A 26,116-nucleotide genomic window follows, 5' to 3' on the forward strand; every position below is an offset into this window, starting at 1 on the left:
GGACCACCAGGGGAAATACAACACTGGTGGACCACCAGGGGTAATACAACACTGGTGGACCACCAGGGGTAATACAACACTGGTGGACCACTAGGGGTAATACAACACTGGGGACCACTAGGGGTAATACAACACTGGTGGACCACTAGGGGTAATACAGCACTGGTGGACCACTAGGGGTAATACAACACTGGGGGACCACTAGGGGTACTACAACATCTATACAACACTGGTGGACCACTAGGGGTACTACAACACTGGTGGACCACTAGGGGAAATACAACACTGGTGGACCACTAGGGGAAATACAACACTGGTGGACCACTAGGGGTACTACAACATCTATACAACACTGGTGGACCACTAGGGGTATTACAACACTGGTGGACCACTAGGGGTAATACAACACTGGTGGACCACTAGGGGAAATACAACACTGGTGGACCACTAGGGGAAATACAACACTGGTGGACCACTAGGGGAAATACAACACTGGTGGACCACTAGGGGAAATAAAACACTGGGGGACCACTAGGGGTACTACAACATCTATACAACACTGGTGGACCACTAGGGGTACTACAACACTGGTGGACCACTAGGGGAAATACAACACTGGTGGACCACTAGGGGAAATACAACACTGGTGGACCACTAGGGGAAATACAACACTGGTGGACCACTAGGGGAAATACAACACTGGGGGACCACTAGGGGTACTACAACATCTATACAACACTGGTGGACCACTAGGGGTACTACAACACTGGTGGACCACTAGGGGAAATACAACACTGGTGGACCACTAGGGGAAATACAACACTGGGGGACCACTAGGGGAAATACAACATCTATACAACACTGGTGGACCACAAGGGGAAATACAACACTGGTGGACCACTAGGGGTAATACAACACTGGTGGACCACTAGGGGTAATACAACACTGGTGGACCACTAGGGGTAATACAACACTGGTGGACCACTAGGGGTAATACAACACTGGTGGACCACTAGGGGTAATACAACACTGGTGGACCACTAGGGGTAATACAACACTGGTGGACCACTAGGGGTAATACAACATCAATACAACACTGGTGGACCACTAGGGGTAATACAACATCTATACAACACTGGGGGACCACTAGGGGTAATACAACATCTATACAACACTGGGGGACCACTAGGGGAAATACAAAACTGGTGGACCACTAGGGGTAATACAACATCTATACAACACTGGTGGACCACTAGGGGTAATACAACACTGGTGGACCACTAGGGGTAATACAACACTGGTGGACCACTAGGGGTAATACAACACTGGTGGACCACTAGGGGTAATACAACACTGGTGGACCACTAGGGGTAATACAACACTGGTGGACCACTAGGGGTAATACAACATCTATACAACACTGGTGGACCACTAGGGGTAATACAACATCTATACAACACTGGGGGACCACTAGGGGAAATACAACACTGGTGGACCACTAGGGGTAATACAACACTGGTGGACCACTAGGGGTAATACAACACTGGTGGACCACTAGGGGTAAAACAACACTGGTGGACCACTAGGGGTAATACAACACTGGGGGACCACAACATCTATACAACACTGGTGGACCACTAGGGGTACTACAACACTGGTGGACCACTAGGGGTAATACAACACTGGTGGACCACTAGGGGTAATACAACATCTATACAACACTGGTGGACCACTAGGGGTAATACAACATCTATACAACACTGGGGGACCACTAGGGGAAATACAAAACTGGTGGACCACTAGGGGAAATACAACACTGGTGGACCACTAGGGGTAATACAACACTGGTGGACCACTAGGGGTAATACAACATCTATACAACACTGGTGGACCACTAGGGGTAATACAACATCTATACAACACTGGGGGACCACTAGGGGAAATACAACACTGGTGGACCACTAGGGGTAATACAACACTGGTGGACCACTAGGGGTAATACAACACTGGTGGACCACTAGGGGTAAAACAACACTGGTGGACCACTAGGGGTAATACAACACTGGGGGACCACAACATCTATACAACACTGGTGGACCACTAGGGGTACTACAACACTGGTGGACCACTAGGGGTAATACAACACTGGTGGACCACTAGGGGTAATACAACATCTATACAACACTGGTGGACCACTAGGGGTAATACAACATCTATACAACACTGGGGGACCACTAGGGGAAATACAAAACTGGTGGACCACTAGGGGAAATACAACACTGGTGGACCACTAGGGGTAATACAACACTGGTGGACCACTAGGGGTAATACAACACTGGTGGACCACTAGGGGTAATACAACACTGGTGGACCACTAGGGGTAATACAACACTGGGGGACCACAACATCTATACAACACTGGTGGACCACTAGGGGTACTACAACACTGGTGGACCACTAGGGGAAATACAACACTGGTGGACCACTAGGGGTAATACAACACTGGGGGACCACTAGGGGAAATACAACACTGGTGGACCACTAGGGGTAATACAACACTGGGGGACCACCAGGGGAAATACAACACTGGTGGACCACTAGGGGTAATACAACACTGGTGGACCACTAGGGGTAATACAACACTGGTGGACCACTAGGGGCAATACAACACTGGGGGACCACTAGGGGTAATACAACACTGGGGGACCACTAGGGGTAATACAACACTGGTGGACCACTAGGGGTAATACAACACTGGTGGACCACTAGGGGTAATACAAAACTGGTGGACCACTAGGGGAAATACAACACTGGGGGACCACTAGGGGAAATACAACACTGGTGGACCACTAGGGGAAATACAACACTGGTGGACCACTAGGGGAAATACAACACTGGGGGACCACTAGGGGAAATACAACACTGGTGGACCACTAGGGGTAATACAACACTGGTGGACCACTAGGGGTAATACAACACTGGTGGACCACTAGGGGTAATACAACACTGGTGGACCACTAGGGGAAATACAACACTGGTGGACCACTAGGGGTAATACAACACTGGTGGACCACTAGGGGTACAACAACATCTATACAACACTGGTGGACCACTAGGGGTCCTACAACACTGGTGGACCACTAGGGGTAATACAACACTGGTGGACCACTAGGGGTACTACAACATCTATACAACACTGGTGGACCACTAGGGGTCCTACAACACTGGGGGACCACTAGGGGTACTACAACACTGGTGGACCACTAGGGGTACTACAACACTGGTGGACCACTAGGGGTAATACAACATCTATACAACACTGGGGGACCACTAGGGGAAATACAACACTGGTGGACCACTAGGGGAAATACAACACTGGTGGACCACTAGGGGTAATACAACCCTGGTGGACCACTAGGGGTAATACAACACTGGTGGACCACTAGGGGTAATACAACACTGGTGGACCACTAGGGGTAATACAACACTGGTGGACCACTAGGGGTAATACAACACTGGTGGACCACTAGGGGTAATACAACACTGGTGGACCACTAGGGGTAATACAACACTGGTGGACCACTAGGGGTAATACAACACTGGGGGACCACTAGGGGTACTACAACATCTATACAACACTGGTGGACCACTAGGGGTACTACAACACTGGTGGACCACTAGGGGAAATACAACACTGGTGGACCACTAGGGGTAATACAACACTGGTGGACCACTAGGGGTACTACAACACTGGTGGACCACAAGGGGTAATACAACACTGGTGGACCACTAGGGGTACTACAACACTGGTGGACCACTAGGGGTAATACAACACTGGTGGACCACTAGGGGTACTACAACACTGGTGGACCACTAGGGGTACTACAACACTGGTGGACCACTAGGGGTACTACAACATCTATACAACACTGTTGGACCACTAGGGGTACTACAACACTGGTGGACCACTAGGGGAAATACAACACTGGTGGACCACTAGGGGTAATACAACACTGGTGGACCACTAGGGGTAATACAACACTGGGGACCACTAGGGGAAATACAACACTGGTGGACCACTAGGGGTAATACAACACTGGGGGACCACCAGGGGAAATACAACACTGGTGGACCACTAGGGGTAATACAACACTGGTGGACCACTAGGGGTAATACAACACTGGTGGACCACTAGGGGCAATACAACACTGGGGGACCACTAGGGGTAATACAACACTGGGGGACCACTAGGGGTAATACAACACTGGTGGACCACTAGGGGTAATACAACACTGGTGGACCACTAGGGGTAATACAAAACTGGTGGACCACTAGGGGAAATACAACACTGGGGGACCACTAGGGGAAATACAACACTGGTGGACCACTAGGGGAAATACAACACTGGTGGACCACTAGGGGAAATACAACACTGGGGGACCACTAGGGGAAATACAACACTGGTGGACCACTAGGGGTAATACAACACTGGTGGACCACTAGGGGTAATACAACACTGGTGGACCACTAGGGGTAATACAACACTGGTGGACCACTAGGGGAAATACAACACTGGTGGACCACTAGGGGTAATACAACACTGGTGGACCACTAGGGGTACAACAACATCTATACAACACTGGTGGACCACTAGGGGTCCTACAACACTGGTGGACCACTAGGGGTAATACAACACTGGTGGACCACTAGGGGTACTACAACATCTATACAACACTGGTGGACCACTAGGGGTCCTACAACACTGGGGGACCACTAGGGGTACTACAACACTGGTGGACCACTAGGGGTACTACAACACTGGTGGACCACTAGGGGTAATACAACATCTATACAACACTGGGGGACCACTAGGGGAAATACAACACTGGTGGACCACTAGGGGAAATACAACACTGGTGGACCACTAGGGGTAATACAACCCTGGTGGACCACTAGGGGTAATACAACACTGGTGGACCACTAGGGGTAATACAACACTGGTGGACCACTAGGGGTAATACAACACTGGTGGACCACTAGGGGTAATACAACACTGGTGGACCACTAGGGGTAATACAACACTGGTGGACCACTAGGGGTAATACAACACTGGTGGACCACTAGGGGTAATACAACACTGGGGGACCACTAGGGGTACTACAACATCTATACAACACTGGTGGACCACTAGGGGTACTACAACACTGGTGGACCACTAGGGGAAATACAACACTGGTGGACCACTAGGGGTAATACAACACTGGTGGACCACTAGGGGTACTACAACACTGGTGGACCACAAGGGGTAATACAACACTGGTGGACCACTAGGGGTACTACAACACTGGTGGACCACTAGGGGTAATACAACACTGGTGGACCACTAGGGGTACTACAACACTGGTGGACCACTAGGGGTACTACAACACTGGTGGACCACTAGGGGTACTACAACATCTATACAACACTGTTGGACCACTAGGGGTACTACAACACTGGTGGACCACTAGGGGAAATACAACACTGGTGGACCACTAGGGGTAATACAACACTGGGGGACCACTAGGGGTACTACAACATCTATACAACACTGGTGGACCACTAGGGGTACTACAACACTGGTGGACCACTAGGGGAAATACAACACTGGTGGACCACTAGGGGTAATACAACACTGGTGGACCACTAGGGGTAATACAACACTGGGGGACCACTAGGGGTAATACAACACTGGGGGACCACTAGGGGTACTACAACATCTATACAACACTGGTGGACCACTAGGGGTAATACAACATCTATACAACACTGGTGGACCACTAGGGGAAATACAACACTGGTGGACCACTAGGGGTAATACAACACTGGTGGACCACTAGGGGTAATACAACACTGGTGGACCACTAGGGGAAATACAACACTGGTGGACCACTAGGGGAAATACAACACTGGTGGACCACTAGGGGTAATACAACACTGGTGGACCACTAGGGGTAATACAACATCTATACAACACTGGTGGACCACTAGGGGAAATACAACACTGGTGGACCACTAGGGGAAATACAACACTGGTGGACCACCAGGGGAAATACAACACTGGTGGACCACCAGGGGTAATACAACACTGGTGGACCACCAGGGGTAATACAACACTGGTGGACCACTAGGGGTAATACAACACTGGGGACCACTAGGGGTAATACAACACTGGTGGACCACTAGGGGTAATACAGCACTGGTGGACCACTAGGGGTAATACAACACTGGGGGACCACTAGGGGTACTACAACATCTATACAACACTGGTGGACCACTAGGGGTACTACAACACTGGTGGACCACTAGGGGAAATACAACACTGGTGGACCACTAGGGGAAATACAACACTGGTGGACCACTAGGGGTAATACAACACTGGGGGACCACTAGGGGTACTACAACATCTATACAACACTGGTGGACCACTAGGGGTATTACAACACTGGTGGACCACTAGGGGTAATACAACACTGGTGGACCACTAGGGGAAATACAACACTGGTGGACCACTAGGGGAAATACAACACTGGTGGACCACTAGGGGAAATACAACACTGGTGGACCACTAGGGGAAATAAAACACTGGGGGACCACTAGGGGTACTACAACATCTATACAACACTGGTGGACCACTAGGGGTACTACAACACTGGTGGACCACTAGGGGAAATACAACACTGGTGGACCACTAGGGGAAATACAACACTGGTGGACCACTAGGGGAAATACAACACTGGTGGACCACTAGGGGAAATACAACACTGGGGGACCACTAGGGGTACTACAACATCTATACAACACTGGTGGACCACTAGGGGTACTACAACACTGGTGGACCACTAGGGGAAATACAACACTGGTGGACCACTAGGGGAAATACAACACTGGGGGACCACTAGGGGAAATACAACATCTATACAACACTGGTGGACCACAAGGGGAAATACAACACTGGTGGACCACTAGGGGTAATACAACACTGGTGGACCACTAGGGGTAATGCAACACTGGTGGACCACTAGGGGTAATGCAACACTGGTGGACCACTAGGGGTAATGCAACACTGGTGGACCACTAGGGGTAATACAACACTGGTGGACCACTAGGGGAAATACGACACTGGTGGACCACTAGGGGAAATACGACACTGGTGGACCACTAGGGGAAATACAACACTGGTGGACCACTAGGGGTAATACGACACTGGTGGACCACTAGGGGAAATACAACACTGGTGGACCACTAGGGGAAATACAACACTGGTGGACCACTAGGGGTAATACAACACTGGGGGACCACTAGGGGTACTACAACATCTATACAACACTGGTGGACCACTAGGGGAAATACAACACTGGTGGACCACTAGGGGTAATACAACACTGGTGGACCACTAGGGGAAATACAACACTGGTGGACCACTAGGGGTAATACAACACTGGTGGACCACTAGGGGTAATACAACACTGGTGGACCACTAGGGGTAATACAACACTGGTGGACCACTAGGGGTAATACAACACTGGGGGACCACTAGGGGTAATACAACACTGGTGGACCACTAGGGGTAATACAACACTGGTGGACTACTAGGGGTAATACAACACTGGTGGACCACTAGGGGTAATACAACACTGGGGGACCACTAGGGGAAATACAACACTGGTGGACCACTAGGGGTAATACAACACTGGTGGACCACTAGGGGTAATACAACACTGGTGGACCACTAGGGGTAATACAACACTGGTGGACCACTAGGGGTAATACAACATCTATACAACACTGGGGGACCACTAGGGGTAATACAACACTGGGGGACCACTAGGGGTAATACAACATCTATACAACACTGGGGGAACACTAGGGCTAGACCCATCTCGCCAGCTGTTACTAACAGACCCATCTACCAGCTACTCCGTGTAAATGGTATGTGTTTAACAGACTACTGTCTGATTCGAGAGTTCCATGGTGGTGTTGACTAGACTCGGGGCAGAAGAGGGCTAGACTCTGGGCAGAAGAGGGTCAGGCTCTGGGCAGAAGAGGGCTAGAGTCTGGACAGAAGAGGGCTAGAGTCTGGACAGAAGAGGGCTAGAGTCTGGACAGAAGAGGGCTAGAGTCTGGACAGAAGAGGGCTAGAGTCTGGACAGAAGAGGGCTAGGCTCTGGGCAGAAGAGGGCCAGGCTCTGGGCAGAAGAGGGCTAGAGTCTGGACAGAAGAGGGCTAGAGACTGGACAGAAGAGGGCTAGAGTCTGGACAGAAGAGGGCTAGAGTCTGGACAGAAGAGGGCTAGAGTCTGGACAGAAGAGGGCTAGAGTCTGGACAGAAGAGGGCTAGAGTCTGGACAGAAGAGGGCTAGAGTCTGGACAGAAGAGGGCTAGATACTGGACAGAAGAGGGCTAGAGTCTGGACAGAAGAGGGCTAGAGACTGGACAGAAGAGGGCTAGAGACTGGACAGAAGAGGGCTAGAGTCTGGACAGAAGAGGGCTAGAGTCTGGACAGAAGAGGGCTAGAGTCTGAACATACCTGGCATCTTCAGGAGTCTCTGCATAAATGTGGTAGGTTCTCTCTTCAGTCACGATGTTCAAAGCATTCTCTTTGGCATGGTTATCCACTATGTCCCTGTAGACAGCAGGATAGGACACCACTGTGATTATTATTATTTGACCCTGGTGGTCATTTAGGAACATTTGAACATCTTGGCCATGTTCTGTTATAATCTCTACCCGGCACTGCCAGAAGAGGCCTGGCCACCCCTCAGAGCCTGGTTCCTCTCTAGGTTTCTTCCTAGGTTTTGGCCTTTCTAGGGAGCTTTTCCTAGCCACCGTGCTTCTACACCTGCATTGCTTGCTGTTTGGGGTTTTAGGCTGGGTTTCTGTACAGCACTTTGAGATATCAGCTGATGTAAGAAGGGCTATATAAATACATTTGATTAGTAATGTATTAATCTTGTAATGTACTAATCTAGTAATGTATTCATCTAGTAATGTATTCATCTTGTAATGTATTGTTAAGGGAATTTTTTATCAATGATGACTTATTATGTATACATTACAATCAGGACTGACTAATCAGAATACTATTATGTTACTGTATATGTACTAATCAGAATACTATTATGTTACTGTATATGTACTAATCAGAATACTATTATGTTACTGTATATGTACTAATCAGAATACTATTATGTTACTGTATATGTACTAATCAGAATACTATTATGTTACTGTACATGTATATACTCATCTAGTAATGTACTCATCTAGTAATGTACTCATCTAGTAATGTATTCATCTAGTAATGTATTCATCTAGTAATGCATTCATCTAGTAATGTATTCATCTAGTAATGTATTCATCTAATAATGTATTAATCTAGTAATGTACTTATCTGGGGCGGCAGGGTAGCCTAGTGTTTAGAGCGTTGGTCTAGTAACCGAAAGGTTGCAAGTTCAAATCCCCCAGCTGACAAGGTACAAATCTGTTGTTCTGCCCTTGAACAGGCAGTTAACCCACAGTTCCTAGGCTGTCATTGAAAATAAGAATTTATTCTTAACTGACTTGCCTAGTTAAATAAAGGTAAAATAAAAACAATCTAGTAATGTATCCATCTAATAATGTATTCATCTAATAATGTATCCATCTAATAATGTATCCATCTAATAATGTATTCATCTAATAATGTATCCATCTAGTAATGTATCCATCTAGTAATGTATCCATCTAATAATGTATCCATCTAATAATGTATCCATCTAATAATGTATCCATCTAATAATGTATTCATCTAGTAATGTATTCATCTAATAATGTATTCATCTAATAATGTATCCATCTAATAATGTATCCATCTAATAATGTATCCATCTAGTAATGTATCCATCTAGTAATGTATCCATCTAATAATGTATCCATCTAGTAATGTATCCATCTAGTAATGTATCCATCTAGTAATGTATCCATCTAATAATGTATTCATCTAATAATGTATTCATCTAATAATGTATTCATCTAATAATGTATTCATCTAATAATGTATCCATCTAATAATGTATTCATCTAATAATGTATTAATCTAGTAATGTACCAGTCTAGTAATGTATTAATCTAGTAATGTATTAATCTAGTAATGTATTAATCTAGTAATGTACCAGTCTAGTAATGTATAAGATCAATTTTTGCCAGAGTTCTGTTTACACAGGCAGCCCAATTCTGATCTTTTCACTAATGTTCTTTTGACCAATTACACCAGCTGAAGCAGATCTGATGTGATTTGTCAAAATACCAATTAGTGGGGAAAAAATATCAGAATCTGTCTGCCTGTGTGAATGGAGCCTTGGAGGTGAACGTTAGCCTGTTTCATCAGATATGGGAGTAGATTCTTACATGGCGGAGCGGATGTCCACGGTCCCCCTCAGTTTCTCCTCGCTGTCGCTCTCAAAGTACATGAGTTTATCGTCTCTCAGTACGAACCAGCGCAGCTTCCAGTTCCGCCTGGACAGAGTAGACATGCCACCTCCCTTCTTATACAGCCAGCCACTCTTCAGACTGTCCTGCTTCGCCCTGAACCACATGAAGGTTTCGTCCTTCAACACACACCACCTCCGTCGCCACGGTATCATCAGTCCACCTGGAGAACGGAGGGGGTTATCTACCAAATAACGTACACTGCTCAAAAAAATTAAGGGAGCACTTAAACAACACAATGTAACTCCAAGTCAATCACACTTTTGTGAAATCAAACTGTCCACTTAGGAAGCAACACTGATTGACAATACATTTCACATGCTGTTGTGCAAATGGAATAGACAACAGGTGGAAATTATAGGCAATTAGCAAGACCCCCCCCAATAAAGGTGTGGTTCTGCAGTTGGTGACCACAGACCACTTCTCAGTTCCTATGCTTCCTGGCTGATGTTTTGGTCACTTTTGAATGCTGGCGGTGCTTTCACTCTAGTGGTAGCATGAGACGGAGTCTACAACCCACACAAGTGGCTCAGGTAGTGCAGCTCATCCAGGATGGCACATCAATGCGAGCTGTGGCAAGAAGGTTTGCTGTGTCTGTCAGTGTAGTGTCCAGAACATGGAGGCGCTACCAGGAGACAGGCCAGTACATCAGGAGACGTGGAGGAGGCCGTAGGAGGGCAACAACCCAGCAGCAGGGCCGCTATCTCCGCCTTTGTGCAAGGAGGAGCAGGAGGAGCACTGCCAGAGCCCTGCAAAATGACCTCCAGCAGGCCACAAATGTGCACGTGTCTGCTCAAACGGTCAGAAACAGACTCCATGAGGGTGGTATGAGGGCCCGACCTCCACAGGTGGGGGTTGTGCTTACAGCCCAACACCGTGCAGGACGTTTGGCATTTGCCAGAGAACACCAAGATTGGCAAATTTGCCACTGGCGCCCTGTGCTCTTCACAGATGAAAGCAGGTTCACACTGAGCACATGTGACAGACGTGACAGAGTCTGGAGACGCCGTGGAGAACGTTCTGCTGCTTGCAACATCCTCCAGAATGACCGGTTTGGCGGTGGGTCAGTCATTGTGTGGGGTGGCATTTCTTTGGGGGGCCGCACAGCCCTCCATGTGCTCGCCAGAGGTAGTCTTACTGCCATTAGGTGCCGAGATGAGATCCTCAGACCGCTTGTGAGACCATATGCTGGTGCGGTTGGCCCTGGATTCCTCCTAATGCAAGACAATGCTAGACCTCATGTGGCTGGAGTGTGTCAGCAGTTCCTGAAAGAGGAAGGCATTGATGCTATGGACTGGCCCGCCCGTTCCCCAGACCTGAATCCAATTGAGCACATCTGGGACATCATGTCTCGCTCCATCCACCAACGCCACGTTGCACCACAGACTGTCCAGGAGTTGGCGGATGCTTTAGTCCAGGTCTGGGAGGAGATCCCTCAGGAGACCATCCGCCACCTCATCAGGAGCATGCCCAGGCATTGTAGGGAGGTCATACAGGCACGTGGAGGCCACACACACTGAGCCTCATTTAGACTTGTTTTAAGGACATTACATCAAAGTTGGATCAGCCTGTAGTGTGGTTTTCCACTTTAATTTTGAGTGTGACTCCAAATCCAGACCTCCATGGGTTGATACATTTGATTTCCATTGATAATTTGTGTGATTTTGTTGTCAGCACATTCAACTATGTAAAGAATATAGTATTTAATAAGAATATTTCATTCATTCAGATCTAGGATGTGTTATTTTAGTGTTCCCTTTATTTTTTTGAGCAGTGTATATATATATATATATATATATATATATATATATATATATATATATGTGTGTAGATATAAAGAGAGATGTCTGTGTGTCTCTCTCTCTCTCGATATATATACACACACACACACACACACACACACACACACACACACACACACACACACACACATATGTATATATATATATATATATATATATATATATATCGAGATAGAGATACAGGCCTCTCATCTTTTTAAGTGGGAGAACTTGCACAATTGGTGGCTGACTAAATACCCTTTTTGACATCAGCAGTTATTACTAAGTGTTTTACACTGGTTTACAGAGACGTGGAGAGACAGACAATGATGATTAATGACAATAAATGTTGCAGTGCTAACCCTACCAGCCAGCCTGAGGACTTACTGGTCTGCTAACGTGCTAACCCTACCAGCCAGCCAGAGGACCACAACACTACAACAGTGTCTTCAGTGCAACATTGTTGGCCAGTGGTCAGTGGGCTTGCTCCTACCTATCTCTCTGATTTGGTCCTGCCGTACATACCTATACGTACGCTACGGTCACAAGACGCAGGCCTCCTAATTGTCCCTAGAATGTCTAAGCAAACAGCTGGAGGCAGGGCTTTCTCCTATAGAGCTCCATTTTTATGGAACGGTCTGCCTACCCATGTCAGAGACGCAAACTCGGTCTCAACCTTTAAGTCTTTACTGAAGACTCATCTCTTCAGTGGGTCATATGATTGAGTGTAGTCTGGCCCAGGAGTGGGAAGGTGAACGGAAAGGCTCTGGAGCAACGAACCGCCCTTGCTGTCTCTGCCTGGCCGGTTCCCCTCTTTCCACTGGGATTCTCTGCCTCTAACCCTATTACAGGGGCTGAGTCACTGGCTTGCTGGGGCTCTCTCATGCCGTCCCTGGAGGGGGTGCGTCACCTGAGTGGGTTGATTCACTGTTGTGGTCATCCTGTCTGGGTTGGCGCCCCCCCCCCTTGGGTTGTGCCGTGGCGGAGATCTTTGTGGGCTATACTCAGCCTTGTCTCAGGATGGTAAGTTGGTGGTTGAAGATATCCCTCTAGTGGTGTGGGGGCTGTGCTTTGGCAAAGTGGGTGGGGTTATATCCTTCCTGTTTGGCCCTGTCCGGGGGTGTCCTCGGATGGGGCCACAGTGTCTCCTGACCCCTCCTGTCTCAGCCTCTAGTATTTATGCTGCAGTAGTTTATGTGTCGGGGGGCTGGGGTCAGTTTGTTATATCTGGAGTACTTCTCCTGTCCTATTCGGTGTCCTGTGTGAATCTAAGTGTGCGTTCTCTAATTCTCTCCTTCTCTCTTTCTTTCTCTCTCTCGGAGGACCTGAGCCCTAGGACCATGCCCCAGGACTACCTGACATGATGACTCCTTGCTGTCCCCAGTCCACCTGGCCATGCTGCTGTTCCAGTTTCAACTGACCTGAGCCCTAGGACCATGCCCCAGGACTACCTGACATGATGACTCCTTGCTGGCCCCAGTCTACCTGGCCATGCTGCTGCTCCAGTTTCAACTTCCACCTGACTGTGCTGCTGCTCTAGTTTCAACTGTTCTGCCTTATTATTATTCGACCATGCTGGTCATTTATGAACATTGAACATCTTGACCATGTTCTGTTATAATCTCCACCCGGCACAGCCAGAAGAGGACTGGCCACCCCACATAGCCTGGTTCCTCTCTAGGTTTCTTCCTAGGTATTGGCCTTTCTAGGGAGTTTTTCCTAGCCACCGTGCTTCTACACCTGCATTGCTTGCTGTTTGGGGTTTTAGGCTGGGTTTCTGTACAGCACTTTGAGATATCAGCTGATGTACGAAGGGCTATATAAATAAATTTGATTTGATTTGATCCACCAGCTGACTCTCTCTCTGTCCAGACGTCTGGTTTCAGAGCACCTCAGAACTCTCTCTCTGTCCAGACGTCTGGTTTCAGAGCACCTCAGAACTCTCTCTCTGTCCAGACGTCTGGTTTCAGAGCACCTCAGAACTCTCTCTCTGTCCAGACGTCTGGTTTCAGAGCACCTCAGAACTCTCTCTCTGTCCAGACGTCTGGTTTCAGAGCACCTCAGAACTCTCTCTCTCTCTCTCTCTCTCTGTCCAGACGTCTGGTTTCAAAGCACCTCAGAACAACGGGACAATATATGGCAGGAGCGGCGAAAACTGCTGCCGGTTTTAATTGGCTGATCCAGCAGTCCGTCACCATCTAGCACCTCACCCTCTTTGTGGATTTCAAAAGGATGAGCAGCGCAAGTAATGGACTAAACGAGGGAGTTCGAGAAATCGTAAATTGTTTTCACATATAAACTTTATATGTCCTAACTTAGAATCCCAAAATAACACGGTCGCTGTGATAGAACATTTCTTCTGATCGGGGATTTACCAAAGTCCAATTTAATACAGCTGAAGCCTTCTTTCTCCCTCTCCTTTCTCCCTCTCCTTTCTCCCTCTCCTTTCTCCCTCTCCTTTCTCCCTCTCCTTTCTCCCTCTCCTTTCTCCCTCTCCTTTCTCCCTCTCCTTTCTCCCTCTCCTTTCTCCCTCTCCTTTCTCCCTCTCCTTTCTCCCTCTCCTTTCTCCCTCTCCCATCTCCACTTTAAACACACCCCCTCAGGCTCCATGCGCCTGCAATTCAAGCCTGTGGACGAGGTTACTCAGTACTGACCCTTCATGAAGAGGTAGCTGTGGAAGTATGGAGGCCCAGAGCCGTTCAGTAGATTCACCCTCCCATTGGACACCTCCTCGTCTGTATCCACATAGCCATCGTTGCTTGTGTCACTGTCTATAAACTGAGACAAAACACAGAGATTCATTATTACATAGCCATTTAGCAGACGCTCAGATCCCAGTATTCAGGTGTAGGAAGCACCATGCTCAACCGACTGAGCCACCGTGCAGAGGGCCACCGTGCAGAGGGCCACCGTACAGAGGGCCACCGTACAGAGGGCCACCGTACAGAGGGCCACCGTACAGAGGGCCACCGTACAGAGGGCCACCGTACAGAGGGCCACCGTGCAGAGGGCCACCGTACAGAGGGCCACCGTACAGAGGGCCACCGTACAGAGGGCCACCGTACAGAGGGCCACCGTACAGAGGGCCACCGTACAGAGGGCCACCGTACAGAGGGCCACCGTACAGAGGGCCACCGTACAGAGGGCCACCGTACAGAGGGCCACCGTACAGAGGGCCACCGTACAGAGGGCCACCGTACAGAGGGTCACCGTACAGAGGGCCACCGTACAGAGGGTCACCGTACAGAGGGTCACCGTACAGAGGGCCACCGTACCTCGGACACCCAGAACAGAAATTATGCATAATATCGTCAGACGCTGGATTTCTGTTGCGTGCATCCGTCCACAAGAGATTATTACAGAGCAAAATGTATTTGACTGGGAAGACCTATGTCTATTAGTAACATAATGGACATCTTCCCATTCAACTCTGCACCCTGAGATTCAACAAGGAACAAGTTTGATTCTAGTGAGAAGTCATTGACTGATTGAGACTTGAAGGAGTCCCTGGAAATGCCGAATAGGGCTCTTAAGCTCATCAGTGTGTTGTCTTGGGGACCTTTCTTCTTCTTCTTGCGTCTTGCTAATGTTGTTAAAAATATAAGCTGTTACCACGTTCCAACACATACGCTTTCTGATTCATAGTCGTAACAAAAGGCCACAATTAACATATAGCCTACAGTAACAAACTAATGAAAATGCTATTGATTTATTTGAAATAAAATACAAATGTTTACTGTAACGTTACCTTAAACTTTTACAAACACAAATAATTATTTTTGTGAAAGCATATATGCAATGTATTTATTACACTGTTACGTTGCAGTCAAAATGGCTGCTCATTACCTTGAGGCCCAGTGGTTTTAGTGTTAACATGTGCTGTAGTACATCAAGATGGATGTTTTAACATGTAGTTATATATTATGGATCCCCATTAGTTCCTGCCAAGGCAGCAGCTACTCTTCCTGGGGTTTATTATGGATCCCCATTAGTTCCTGCCAAGGCAGCAGCTACTCTTCCTGGGGTTTATTAAGGACCCCCATTAGTTCCTGCCAAGGCAGCAGCTACTCTTCCTGGGGTTTATTATGGATCCCCATTAGTTCCTGCAGCAGCTACTCTTCCTGGGGTTTATTATGGATCCCCATTAGTTCCTGCCAAGGCAGCAGCTACTCTTCCTGGGGTTTATTATGGATCCCCATTAGTTCCTGCAGCAGCTACTCTTCCTGGGGTTTATTATGGATCCCCATTAGTTCCTGCAGCAGCTACTCTTCCTGGGGTTTATTATGGATCCCCATTAGTTCCTGCCAAGGCAGCAGCTACTCTTCCTGGGGTTTATTATGGATCCCCATTAGTACCTGCCAAGGCAGCAGCTACTCTTCCTGGGGTTTATTATGGATCCCCATTAGTTCCTGCAGCAGCTACTCTTCCTGGGGTTTATTATGGATCCCCATTAGTTCCTGCCAAGGCAGCAGCTACTCTTCCTGGGGTTTATTATGGATCCCCATTAGTTCCTGCCAAGGCAGCAGCTACTCTTCCTGGGGTTTATTATGGATCCCCATTAGTTCCTGCCAAGGCAGCAGCTACTCTTCCTGGGGTTTATTATGGATCCCCATTAGTTCCTGCCAAGACAGCAGCTACTCTTCCTGGGGTTTATTATGGATCCCCATTAGTTCCTGCCAAGACAGCAGCTACTCTTCCTGGGGTTTATTATGGATCCCCATTAGTTCCTGCCAAGGCAGCAGCTATGGATCCCCATTAGTTACAGTACAGCAACATTACGGCAGTTTTATACAATATTACATGTCATAACATTTTTCACATCACATGAAGAAAATTCCCTCAGGCCACTAACTCACACATCTACAATACAACATCCATACAGTATGTCCTCGCTGTTCCATGAGGTGTATTGTTATCTGTTTTTAAATCGGATTCTCCTGCTGCATCAGTTACCTGATGTGGAATAGAGTTCCATGTAGTCATGGCTCTATGTAGTACTGTGGAATAGAGTTCCATGTAGTCATGTCTCTATGTAGTACTGTGGAATAGAGTTCCATGTAGTCATGTCTCTATGTAGTACTGTGGAATAGAGTTCCATGTAGTCATGGCTCTATGTAGTACTGTGGAATAGAGTTCCATGTATTCATGGCTCTATGTAGTACTGTGGAATAGAGTTCCATGTAGTCATGGCTCTATGTAGTACTGTGGAATAGAAGTTCCATGTAGTCATGGCTCTATGTAGTACTGTGGAATAGAGTTCCATGTAGTCATGGCTCTATGTAGTACTGTGGAATAGAGTTCCATGTAGTCATGTCTCTATGTAGTACTGTGGAATAGAGTTCCATGTAGTCATGGCTCTATGTTGTACTGTGGAATAGAGTTCCATGTAGTCATGTCTCTATGTAGTACTGTGGAATAGAGTTCCATGTAGTCATGGCTCTATGTAGTACTGTGGAATAGAGTTCCATGTAGTCATGTCTATGTAGTACTGTGGAATAGAGTTCCATGTAGTCATGGCTCTATGTAGTACTGTGGAATAGAGTTCCATGTAGTCATGGCTCTATGTAGTAGTGTGGAATAGAGTTCCATGTAGTCATGGCTCTATGTAGTACTGTGGAATAGAGTTCCATGTAGTCATGGCTCTATGTAGTACTGTGGAATAGAGTTCCATGTAGTCATGGCTCTATGTAGTACTGTGGAATAGAGTTCCATGTAGTCATGTCTCTATGTAGTACTGTGGAATAGAGTTCCATGTAGTCATGTCTCTATGTAGTACTGTGGAATAGAGTTCCATGTAGTCATGGCTCTATGTAGTACTGTGGAATAGAGTTCCATGTAGTCATGGCTCTATGTAGTAGTGTGGAATAGAGTTCCATGTAGTCATGGCTCTATGTAGTAGTGTGGAATAGAGTTCCATGTAGTCATGGCTCTATGTAGTAGTGTGGAATAGAGTTCCATGTAGTCATGGCTCTATGTAGTAGTGTGGAATAGAGTTCCATGTAGTCATGGCTCTATGTAGTAGTGTGGAATAGAGTTCCATGTAGTCATGGCTCTATGTAGTAGTGTGGAATAGAGTTCCATGTATTCATGGCTCTATGTAGTACTGTGGAATAGAGTTCCATGTAGTCATGGCTCTATGTATTACTGTGGAATAGAGTTCCATGTAGTCATGGCTCTATGTAGTACTGTGGAATAGAGTTCCATGTAGTCATGTCTCTATGTAGTACTGTGGAATAGAGTTCCATGTAGTCATGGCTCTATGTAGTAGTGTGGAATAGAGTTCCATGTAGTCATGGCTCTATGTAGTAGTGTGGAATAGAGTTCCATGTAGTCATGGCTCTATGTAGTACTGTGGAATAGAGTTCCATGTAGTCATGGCTCTATGTAGTAGTGTGGAATAGAGTTCCATGTAGTCATGGCTCTCGGCCGCGACCGAGAGACCCATGGTGCTGGGCACAATTGGCCCAGCGTCGTCTGGGTTAGGGGAGAGTTTGGCCGGCAGGGATGTCCTTGTCCCATCGCGTACTAGCGACTCCTGTGGCGAGTGTTATTTGCTGGCATGTCATCCGTAAATTGCTAATCTTGCCAATGAAAATGCCACTAAAAGCAAAGTGAGTGAACAGAAGAAAAAATCTACATCAAATCAATATTTGGGGTGCCCACCCTTTCCCTTCAAAACAGAATAAATTATTCTAGTTTTATTCCTGCTACACAGCTGTTTCTATTTCAGTTAATGATTTGTGTTTCAAATCTACATATTGAATTGATGATCGTTAGCAACTGTTTGGTATAATTGTTTAAATTGGTTAAACACCTGACTATATGCCTCCCAAATCCCTGACTTTGTGCAAGTTTACCTAGAAGAATTGGTGCTGTTTTGAAGACTAAGGGTGGTCACACTAAATATGGATGTGTCTTCTGTTCACTCACTTTGCATTTAGTTCATTGATAAATATCTAATATAAATATCACCTATTAACATGTCTATTTTTGAAAGCATTCTTACTTTACAGCCTAAAACTTTTACACAGCTGTTTGAGACGGATCCAGCCTGGCTGTCTGTATGTACTATGTAGCTGGTACAGAACTACGGTTGAAGTCGGAAGTTTACATACACTTAGGTTGGAGTCATTAAAACTCGTTTTTCAACAACTCCACAAATTTCTTGTTAACAAACAATAGTTTTGGCAAGTCGGTTCGGACATCTACCTTGTGCATGACACAAGTCATTTTTCCAACAATTGTTTACAGACAGATTATTTCACTTATGAATCACTGTATCACAATTCCAATGGGTCAGAAGTTTACAAATACTAAGTTGACTGTGCCTTTAAACAGCTTGGAAAATTCCAGAAAATGATGTCATGGCGTTAGAAACTTCTGATAGGCTAATTGACATCATCTGAGTCAATTGGAGGTGTACCTGTGGATGTATTTCAAGGCCTACCTTCAAACTCAGTGCCTCTTTGCTTGATGTCATGGGAAAATCAACAACTAAAAAAATCAGCCAAGACCTCCGCAAGTCTGGTTCATCCTTGGGAGCAATTTCCACCTGAAGGTATCACATTCATCTGTACAATCAATAGAACACAACTAAAAACACAATGGGACCACACAGCCATCATACCCTCAGGTAGGAGACGCGTTCTGCCTCCTAGACATGAACGTACTTTGCGAAAAGTGCAAATCAATCCCAGAACAACAGCAAAGGACCTTGTGAATAGGTACAAAAGTATCTATATCCACAGTAAAACGAGTCCTATATCGACAACCTGAAAGGCTGCTCAGCAAGGAAGACGCCACTGGTCCAAAACCACCATGAAAAAGCCAGACTATAGTTTGCAACTGCACATGGGGACAAAGATGGTACTTTTTGGAGAAATGTCCTCTGGTCTGATGAAACAAAAATAGAACTGTTTGGCCATAATGACCATTGTTATGTTTGGAGGAAAAAGGGGGAGGCTTGCAACCTGAAGATACCATCCCAACCGTGGCAGCATCATGTTGTGTGGGTGCTTTGCTGCAGGAGGCTCTTCACAAAATAGATGGCGTCATGAGGATGGAAAATTATGTGGAAATATTGAAAGACATCAAGACATCAGTTGAAGATAAGTTAAAGCTTGGTTGCAATGGGTCTTCCAAATGGACAATGGCCCAAATTATACTTCCAAAGTTGTGGAAAAATGGCTTAAGGACAACAAAGTCAAGGTATTGGAGTGGCCATCACAAAGCCCTGACCTCAATCCTATAGAAAATTTGTGGGCACAACTGAAAAAGTGTTTGAGCAAGGAGGCCTACAAACCTGACTCAGTTACACCAGCTCTGTCAGGAGGAATGGGACAAAATTCACCCAACTTATTGTGGGAAGCTTGTGGAAGGCTACCCGGAACGTTTGACCCAAGTTAAACAATTTAAAGGCAATGCTACAGTGCCTTGCGAAAGTATTCGGCCCCCTTGAACTTTGCGACCTTTTGCCACATTTCAGGCTTCAAACATAAAGATATAAAACTGTATTTTTTTGTGAAGAATCAATAATTTTGCACGCCCAATTCTTCCGTTTTTGATTTGTTAAAAAAGTTTGAAATATCCAATAAATGTCGTTCCACTTCATGATTGTGTCCCACTTGTTGTTGATTCTTCACAAAAAAATACAGTTTTATATCTTTATGTTTGAAGTTGGTACAGTAGTGTTTAATTGGTACAGTAGTGTGTAGTTGGTACAGCAGGGTGTAGTAGGTACAGTAGGGTGTAGTAGGTACAGTAGTGTTTAATTGGTATGTACTATGTAGTAGGTACAGTAGTGTGTAGTTGGTACAGCAGGTTGTAGTAGGTACAGTAGTGTGTAGTAGGTACAGTAGTAGGTAGTGTGTTGTTGGTCCAGTAGTGCGTAGTTGGTACAGTAGTAGATAGTGTGTAGTTGGTACAGTAGTGTGTAGTGTGTAGTAGGTACAGTAGTAGGTAGTGTGTAGTTGGTCCAGTAGTGTGTAGTTGGTCCAGTAGTGTGTAGTTGGTACAGCAGGGTGTAGTAGGTACAGTAGTGTGTAGTAGGTACAGTAGTAGGTAGTGTGTAGTTGGTCCAGTAGTGTGTAGTTGGTACAGTAGTGTGTAGTAGGTACAGCAGGGTGTAGTTGGTACAGCAGGGTGTAGTTGGTACAGCAGTGTGTAGTTGGTACAGCAGGGTGTAATTGGTACAGTAGTGTGTAATTGGTACAGTAGTGTGTAGTTGGTACAGCAGGGTGTAGTAGGTACAGTAGTGTGTAGTAGGTACAGTAGTAGGTAGTGTGTAGTTGGTCCAGTAGTGTGTAGTTGGTACAGTAGTGTGTAGTAGGTACAGCAGGGTGTAGTTGGTACAGCAGGGTGTAGTTGGTACAGCAGGGTGTAGTTGGTACAGCAGGGTGTAATTGGTACAGTAGTGTGTAGTTGGTACAGCAGGGTGTAATTGGTACAGCAGGGTGTAATTGGTACAGTAGTGTGTAGTTGGTACAGCAGGGTGTAGTAGGTACAGTAGTGTGTAGTAGGTACAGTAGTAGGTAGTGTGTAGTTGGTCCAGTAGTGTGTAGTTGGTACAGTAGTGTGTAGTTGGTACAGCAGGGTGTAGTTGGTACAGCAGGGTGTAGTTGGTACAGCAGGGTGTAGTTGGTACAGTAGTGTGTAGTAGGTACAGTAGTAGGTAGTGTGTAGTTGGTCCAGTAGTGTGTAGTTGGTACAGTAGTGTATAGTAGGTACAGCAGGGTGTAGTTGGTACAGCAGGGTGTAGTTGGTACAGCAGGGTGTAGTTGGTACAGTAGTGTGTAGTTGGTACAGCAGGGTGTAGTTGGTACAGCAGGGTGTAGTTGGTACAGTAGTGTGTAGTTGGTACAGCAGGGTGTAGTTGGTACAGCAGGGTGTAGTTGGTACAGCAGGGTGTAGTTGGTACAGCAGGGTGTAGTTGGTACAGCAGGGTGTAGTAGGTACAGTAGTGTGTAGTAGGTACAGTAGTAGGTAGTGTGTAGTTGGTCCAGTAGTGTGTAGTTGGTACAGTAGTGTATAGTAGGTACAGCAGGGTGTAGTTGGTACAGCAGGGTGTAGTTGGTACAGCAGGGTGTAGTTGGTACAGCAGGGTGTAGTTGGTACAGTAGTGTGTAGTTGGTACAGCAGGGTGTAGTTGGTACAGCAGGGTGTAATTGGTACAGTAGTGTGTAGTTGGTACAGCAGGGTGTAGTTGGTACAGCAGGGTGTAATTGGTACAGCAGGGTGTAATTGGTACAGTAGTGTGTAGTTGGTACAGCAGGGTGTAATTGGTACAGTAGTGTGTAGTTGGTACAGCAGGGTGTAATTGGTACAGTAGTGTGTAGTTGGTACAGCAGGGTGTAGTACTCACAGAGTCTGAGCTGCCTCTGAAGGAGTCCAGGCTGTTCTGAGTACAGGATGATTTCCTCAGCACCTCATCAATGTCAGCATGTCCGTCCGTGATACTGGCTACGTCTCCAGAGCCTGTACTCCCCTGCACCTCCTCAAACTCCTCCTGGTCACAGTATGACTCTGTGTCTGGTAGGACGCTGAATGACACCTCCTCTCTGACCTCCCTGGCCCCTGGGACAGGCACAGTGGGCACTAGCTCTGCTCTCCTGTCTGCCACAGCCTCTGGGAATCTGGAGGGTACCGCGTCTATTCTGGTTGGCATAACATCTACCCTGGCACAGGGTCTGTCGGGTACTACGTCCACTCTTCTGGGCACACTGTTGGTCTCTGGAGCCACCTCTATTCTCCTGGTGGGTTGGTGACAGAGAGCCTTCCCACCTCCGTTGGTGAGGCCAGGGAGAGGCGGGGCCGGGTGGTGTGTAGGGACAATAGAGGTGAGGGGGTAGTAAACAGGGGGACAACACGGGGCCTGAGAGAGAGCCAGGGCATGTGCTACCAGACTCTCAGCGAAGGCAGGAGGAGAAGGAGGGAGGGAGGAGAAGACCTCCTGGTCCAGAGGAACCTCCACGGGGAGAGGGAAGTCAGGCAGGAGGATACCGCTACCGGGACACTCCTCCTCAGCATGGAAGCCCTCGTCCTCCTCGGCCCGGGCCAGGGGAGCGGTGCTCTCTGAGGGGTCGTGGAGGTTCTCCTCGCTGGACAGACTCTGTTCCAGACCCCCAAAGTCCAGGAGCTCCAGGAACTCTGTGGCCACGCGAGATGCCTCCTTCTCCAGCCGGTAGATCTCTGCGTCCCTCCTCTGCCGGAGCTCCTCCCTGCTCCCTCCCAGGCCGTCCCCTAACATGGACACCCCATCCTCCCTCTGGCGCTGCAGCCTCTCAATCTCCTTCTCCAGCTGAAGGATCTCCTCCATCTGACAGGACTCCTCCTCAGAGGTGTGGTGGAGCAGGGAGTAGGACAGGGACACCTCCTTATGGGGAGCAGGAGATTCCATCTTCAGGGAGTTCCTAAAGGGAGAGAAGAAGACGAAGAGTGAAGACAGTGCTGTAGACAGACTGGAATTGCAGCCGGCACACTGCTACTAGTGTACCTGTTGTTGGCTGTGGCTTTCTCCTCGTCTTCTACTTGCTGTCCGTTGCAAAGCTCCTCCTCCTTTCTCTTTGCTGCTTCTTGCTCCTTTTGTTGTCTCAGTCTCTCCTCCTCCTTCCTCCTCACCTCCTCCAGCTCCAACACCATCTGTCTCTCCTCCTTCCGCCTCACCTCCTCCAGCTCCAACACCATCTGTCTCTCCTCCTTCCGCCTCACCTCCTCCAGCACCATCTGTCTCTCCTCCTCCTTCCTCCTCAACTCCCCCTCCTCTCGTCTCTTCTCTTCCTCCAGCCTCTCCCCCTCTACTTGCCGTCTCTCCTCGTCCTTCCTCCTCAACTCCTCTTCCTCCAGCCTCCTCCTCTCCCCCTCTACTTGCCGTCTCTCCTCCTCTTCCTCCTCTATCCTCTTCTTCTCCTCAGAGAGGTGTCGATAGAGGCCTCGGGCCAGCCGACCACGCTGGTGTTTCTGTAGAATGACAGCTGCAGTGCGGAGACGAAGGAACACACGTCTCCAGAAGTGAGCTCTGTAGTTCTTCTGGATAGTGACGGTGCTGGCCAGCACCCTCTTATAGCGCTTCCTACAGGAGGGGACAACACAATGCAGAGACAAGGACAGAAGACATACTGTCATTCACCGTCTCCTATAGCGCTTCCTACAGGTGGGGACAACACAATGCAGAGACAAGGACAGAAGACATACTGTCATTCACCGTCTCCTACAGCTCTTCCTACAGGAGGGGACAGCACAATGCAGAGACAAGGACAGAAGACATACTGTCATTCACCGTCTCCTACAGCTCTTCCTACAAGAGAGAGGACAACACATGTTGTACACCTTTCAAACACTATCTCCTGGACCACCCACCAGGCCCTGCCTCTCTGCCCAGAACCTCAACCCTGACCCAGGCCGCCACAGCCCCACGGAGACCTCTCTCCCAACCATGTGGGGCTGGGTGACCTTGCCCACTACGTAAAAGGGGAGAGGGGACTACGTCACGTTCCATGGAGGGCTAATTTACACCCCTGGCCAGGGGAGCTGACGTGGTGGGGGGTGGTAGGGGGTCTGTCTAGATGTCTGAACAAGCTCTCTGATGTATGCTGTGTCTCTGACAGGGCAGAATGTCTTTCTGATTTATTCTGCATCTGTCTCTCACAGGGCAGAATGTCTCTCTGATTTATGCTGCGTCTCTGACAGGGCAGAATGTCTCTCTGATTTATGCTGTGTCTCAGTCTCTGACAGGACAGAATGTCTCATCTGTCTGGAACTCACAATACTGTGCAGTCATCTCATCAACTATTCAATCAGGTCGGTATTGATGCCATTTGTTCACAGAATAACTAGATAAACTCTATTTTACAAAATAACATGGTCGAGGACTATAGGATGGACACGTGTGGGGACTGTCTGCTGTGTTTCTAAATGGTAGTCAGCAGACAGTCAGAGGGAAGATGAACACTGAGTCTGCTAATGGTTCAGAATGGCATTTTTACACCTGAATAATCCAGATTTGATGTGTATCTCGATCTTCCATGACTTATGCTGGGACACAGTTGAAATAGTCTATTTTGGGTTGATTAAACATGTCAGATACAGATCATTCAGACGTACTGGTATGACTCACCCCTGCAGAGAAAGTTAAATCCTACTAAAAAGACAGGGATGACAGCTGGGTTACCAGGTCACGCTAATAGTTATTTATGATAATAACACGGTCACCCCCCCTCACAGAATAAATAGGTAGAAACAAAAACAATCATACACAAAACACACAGTGACAGATCATCCAGTACGTAAACTACTACCTCCTAGTCACTCCCCCCAGCCCCTCCAGTACGTAAACTACTACCTCCTAGTCACTCTCCCCCAGCCCTCCTAGTCACTCTCCCCCAGCCCTCCTAGTCACTCTCCCCCAGCCCTCCCAGTCACTCTCCCCCAGCCCTCCAGTCACTCTCCCCCAGCCCTCCCAGTCACTCTCCCCCAGCCCTCCCAGTCACTCCCCCCAGCCCAGCAGTATCCACCTCCCCTGCACTCAACCTCCAGCTCCCCTAGTCACTCTCCCCCAGCCCTCCTAGTCACTCTCCCCCAGCCCTGTTCCCAGTCCCCTAGTCACTCTCCCCCCAGCCCTCCTAGTCACTCCCCCCAGCCCCTCCAGTACGTAAACTACTACCTCCTAGTCACTCCCCCCAGCCCCTCCAGTACGTAAACTACTACCTCCTAGTCACTCCCCCCAGCCCCTCCAGTACGTAAACTACTACCTCCTAGTCACTCCCCCCAGCCCCTCCAGTACGTAAACTACTACCTCCTAGTCACTCCCCCCAGCCCCTCCAGTACGTAAAC

At 47.6% G+C, this 26,116-nt stretch overlaps 1 protein-coding gene across 1 annotated transcript in view; it reads right to left on the reverse strand.

Annotated features, from left to right (window-relative positions):
- myo10l3 (myosin X, like 3) overlaps positions 1-26,116 on the reverse strand; it is a 186,228-nt gene that overhangs the window by 43,998 nt on the left and 116,114 nt on the right. Inside the window, exons 22-26 of the mRNA XM_031805837.1 lie at positions 23,781-24,356; positions 22,650-23,697; positions 14,944-15,067; positions 10,428-10,671; positions 8,569-8,664 (exon numbers count right to left, since the gene is read on the reverse strand). Coding sequence (XP_031661697.1) covers positions 8,569-8,664; positions 10,428-10,671; positions 14,944-15,067; positions 22,650-23,697; positions 23,781-24,356 — 2,088 coding nt within the window. The remainder of the gene's footprint in view (positions 1-8,568; positions 8,665-10,427; positions 10,672-14,943; positions 15,068-22,649; positions 23,698-23,780; positions 24,357-26,116) is intronic.

The sequence above is a fragment of the Oncorhynchus kisutch genome, linkage group LG26 (genome assembly GCF_002021735.2).
Source record: "Oncorhynchus kisutch isolate 150728-3 linkage group LG26, Okis_V2, whole genome shotgun sequence".
In the NCBI taxonomy this organism is placed as follows: Eukaryota; Metazoa; Chordata; class Actinopteri; order Salmoniformes; family Salmonidae; genus Oncorhynchus; species Oncorhynchus kisutch.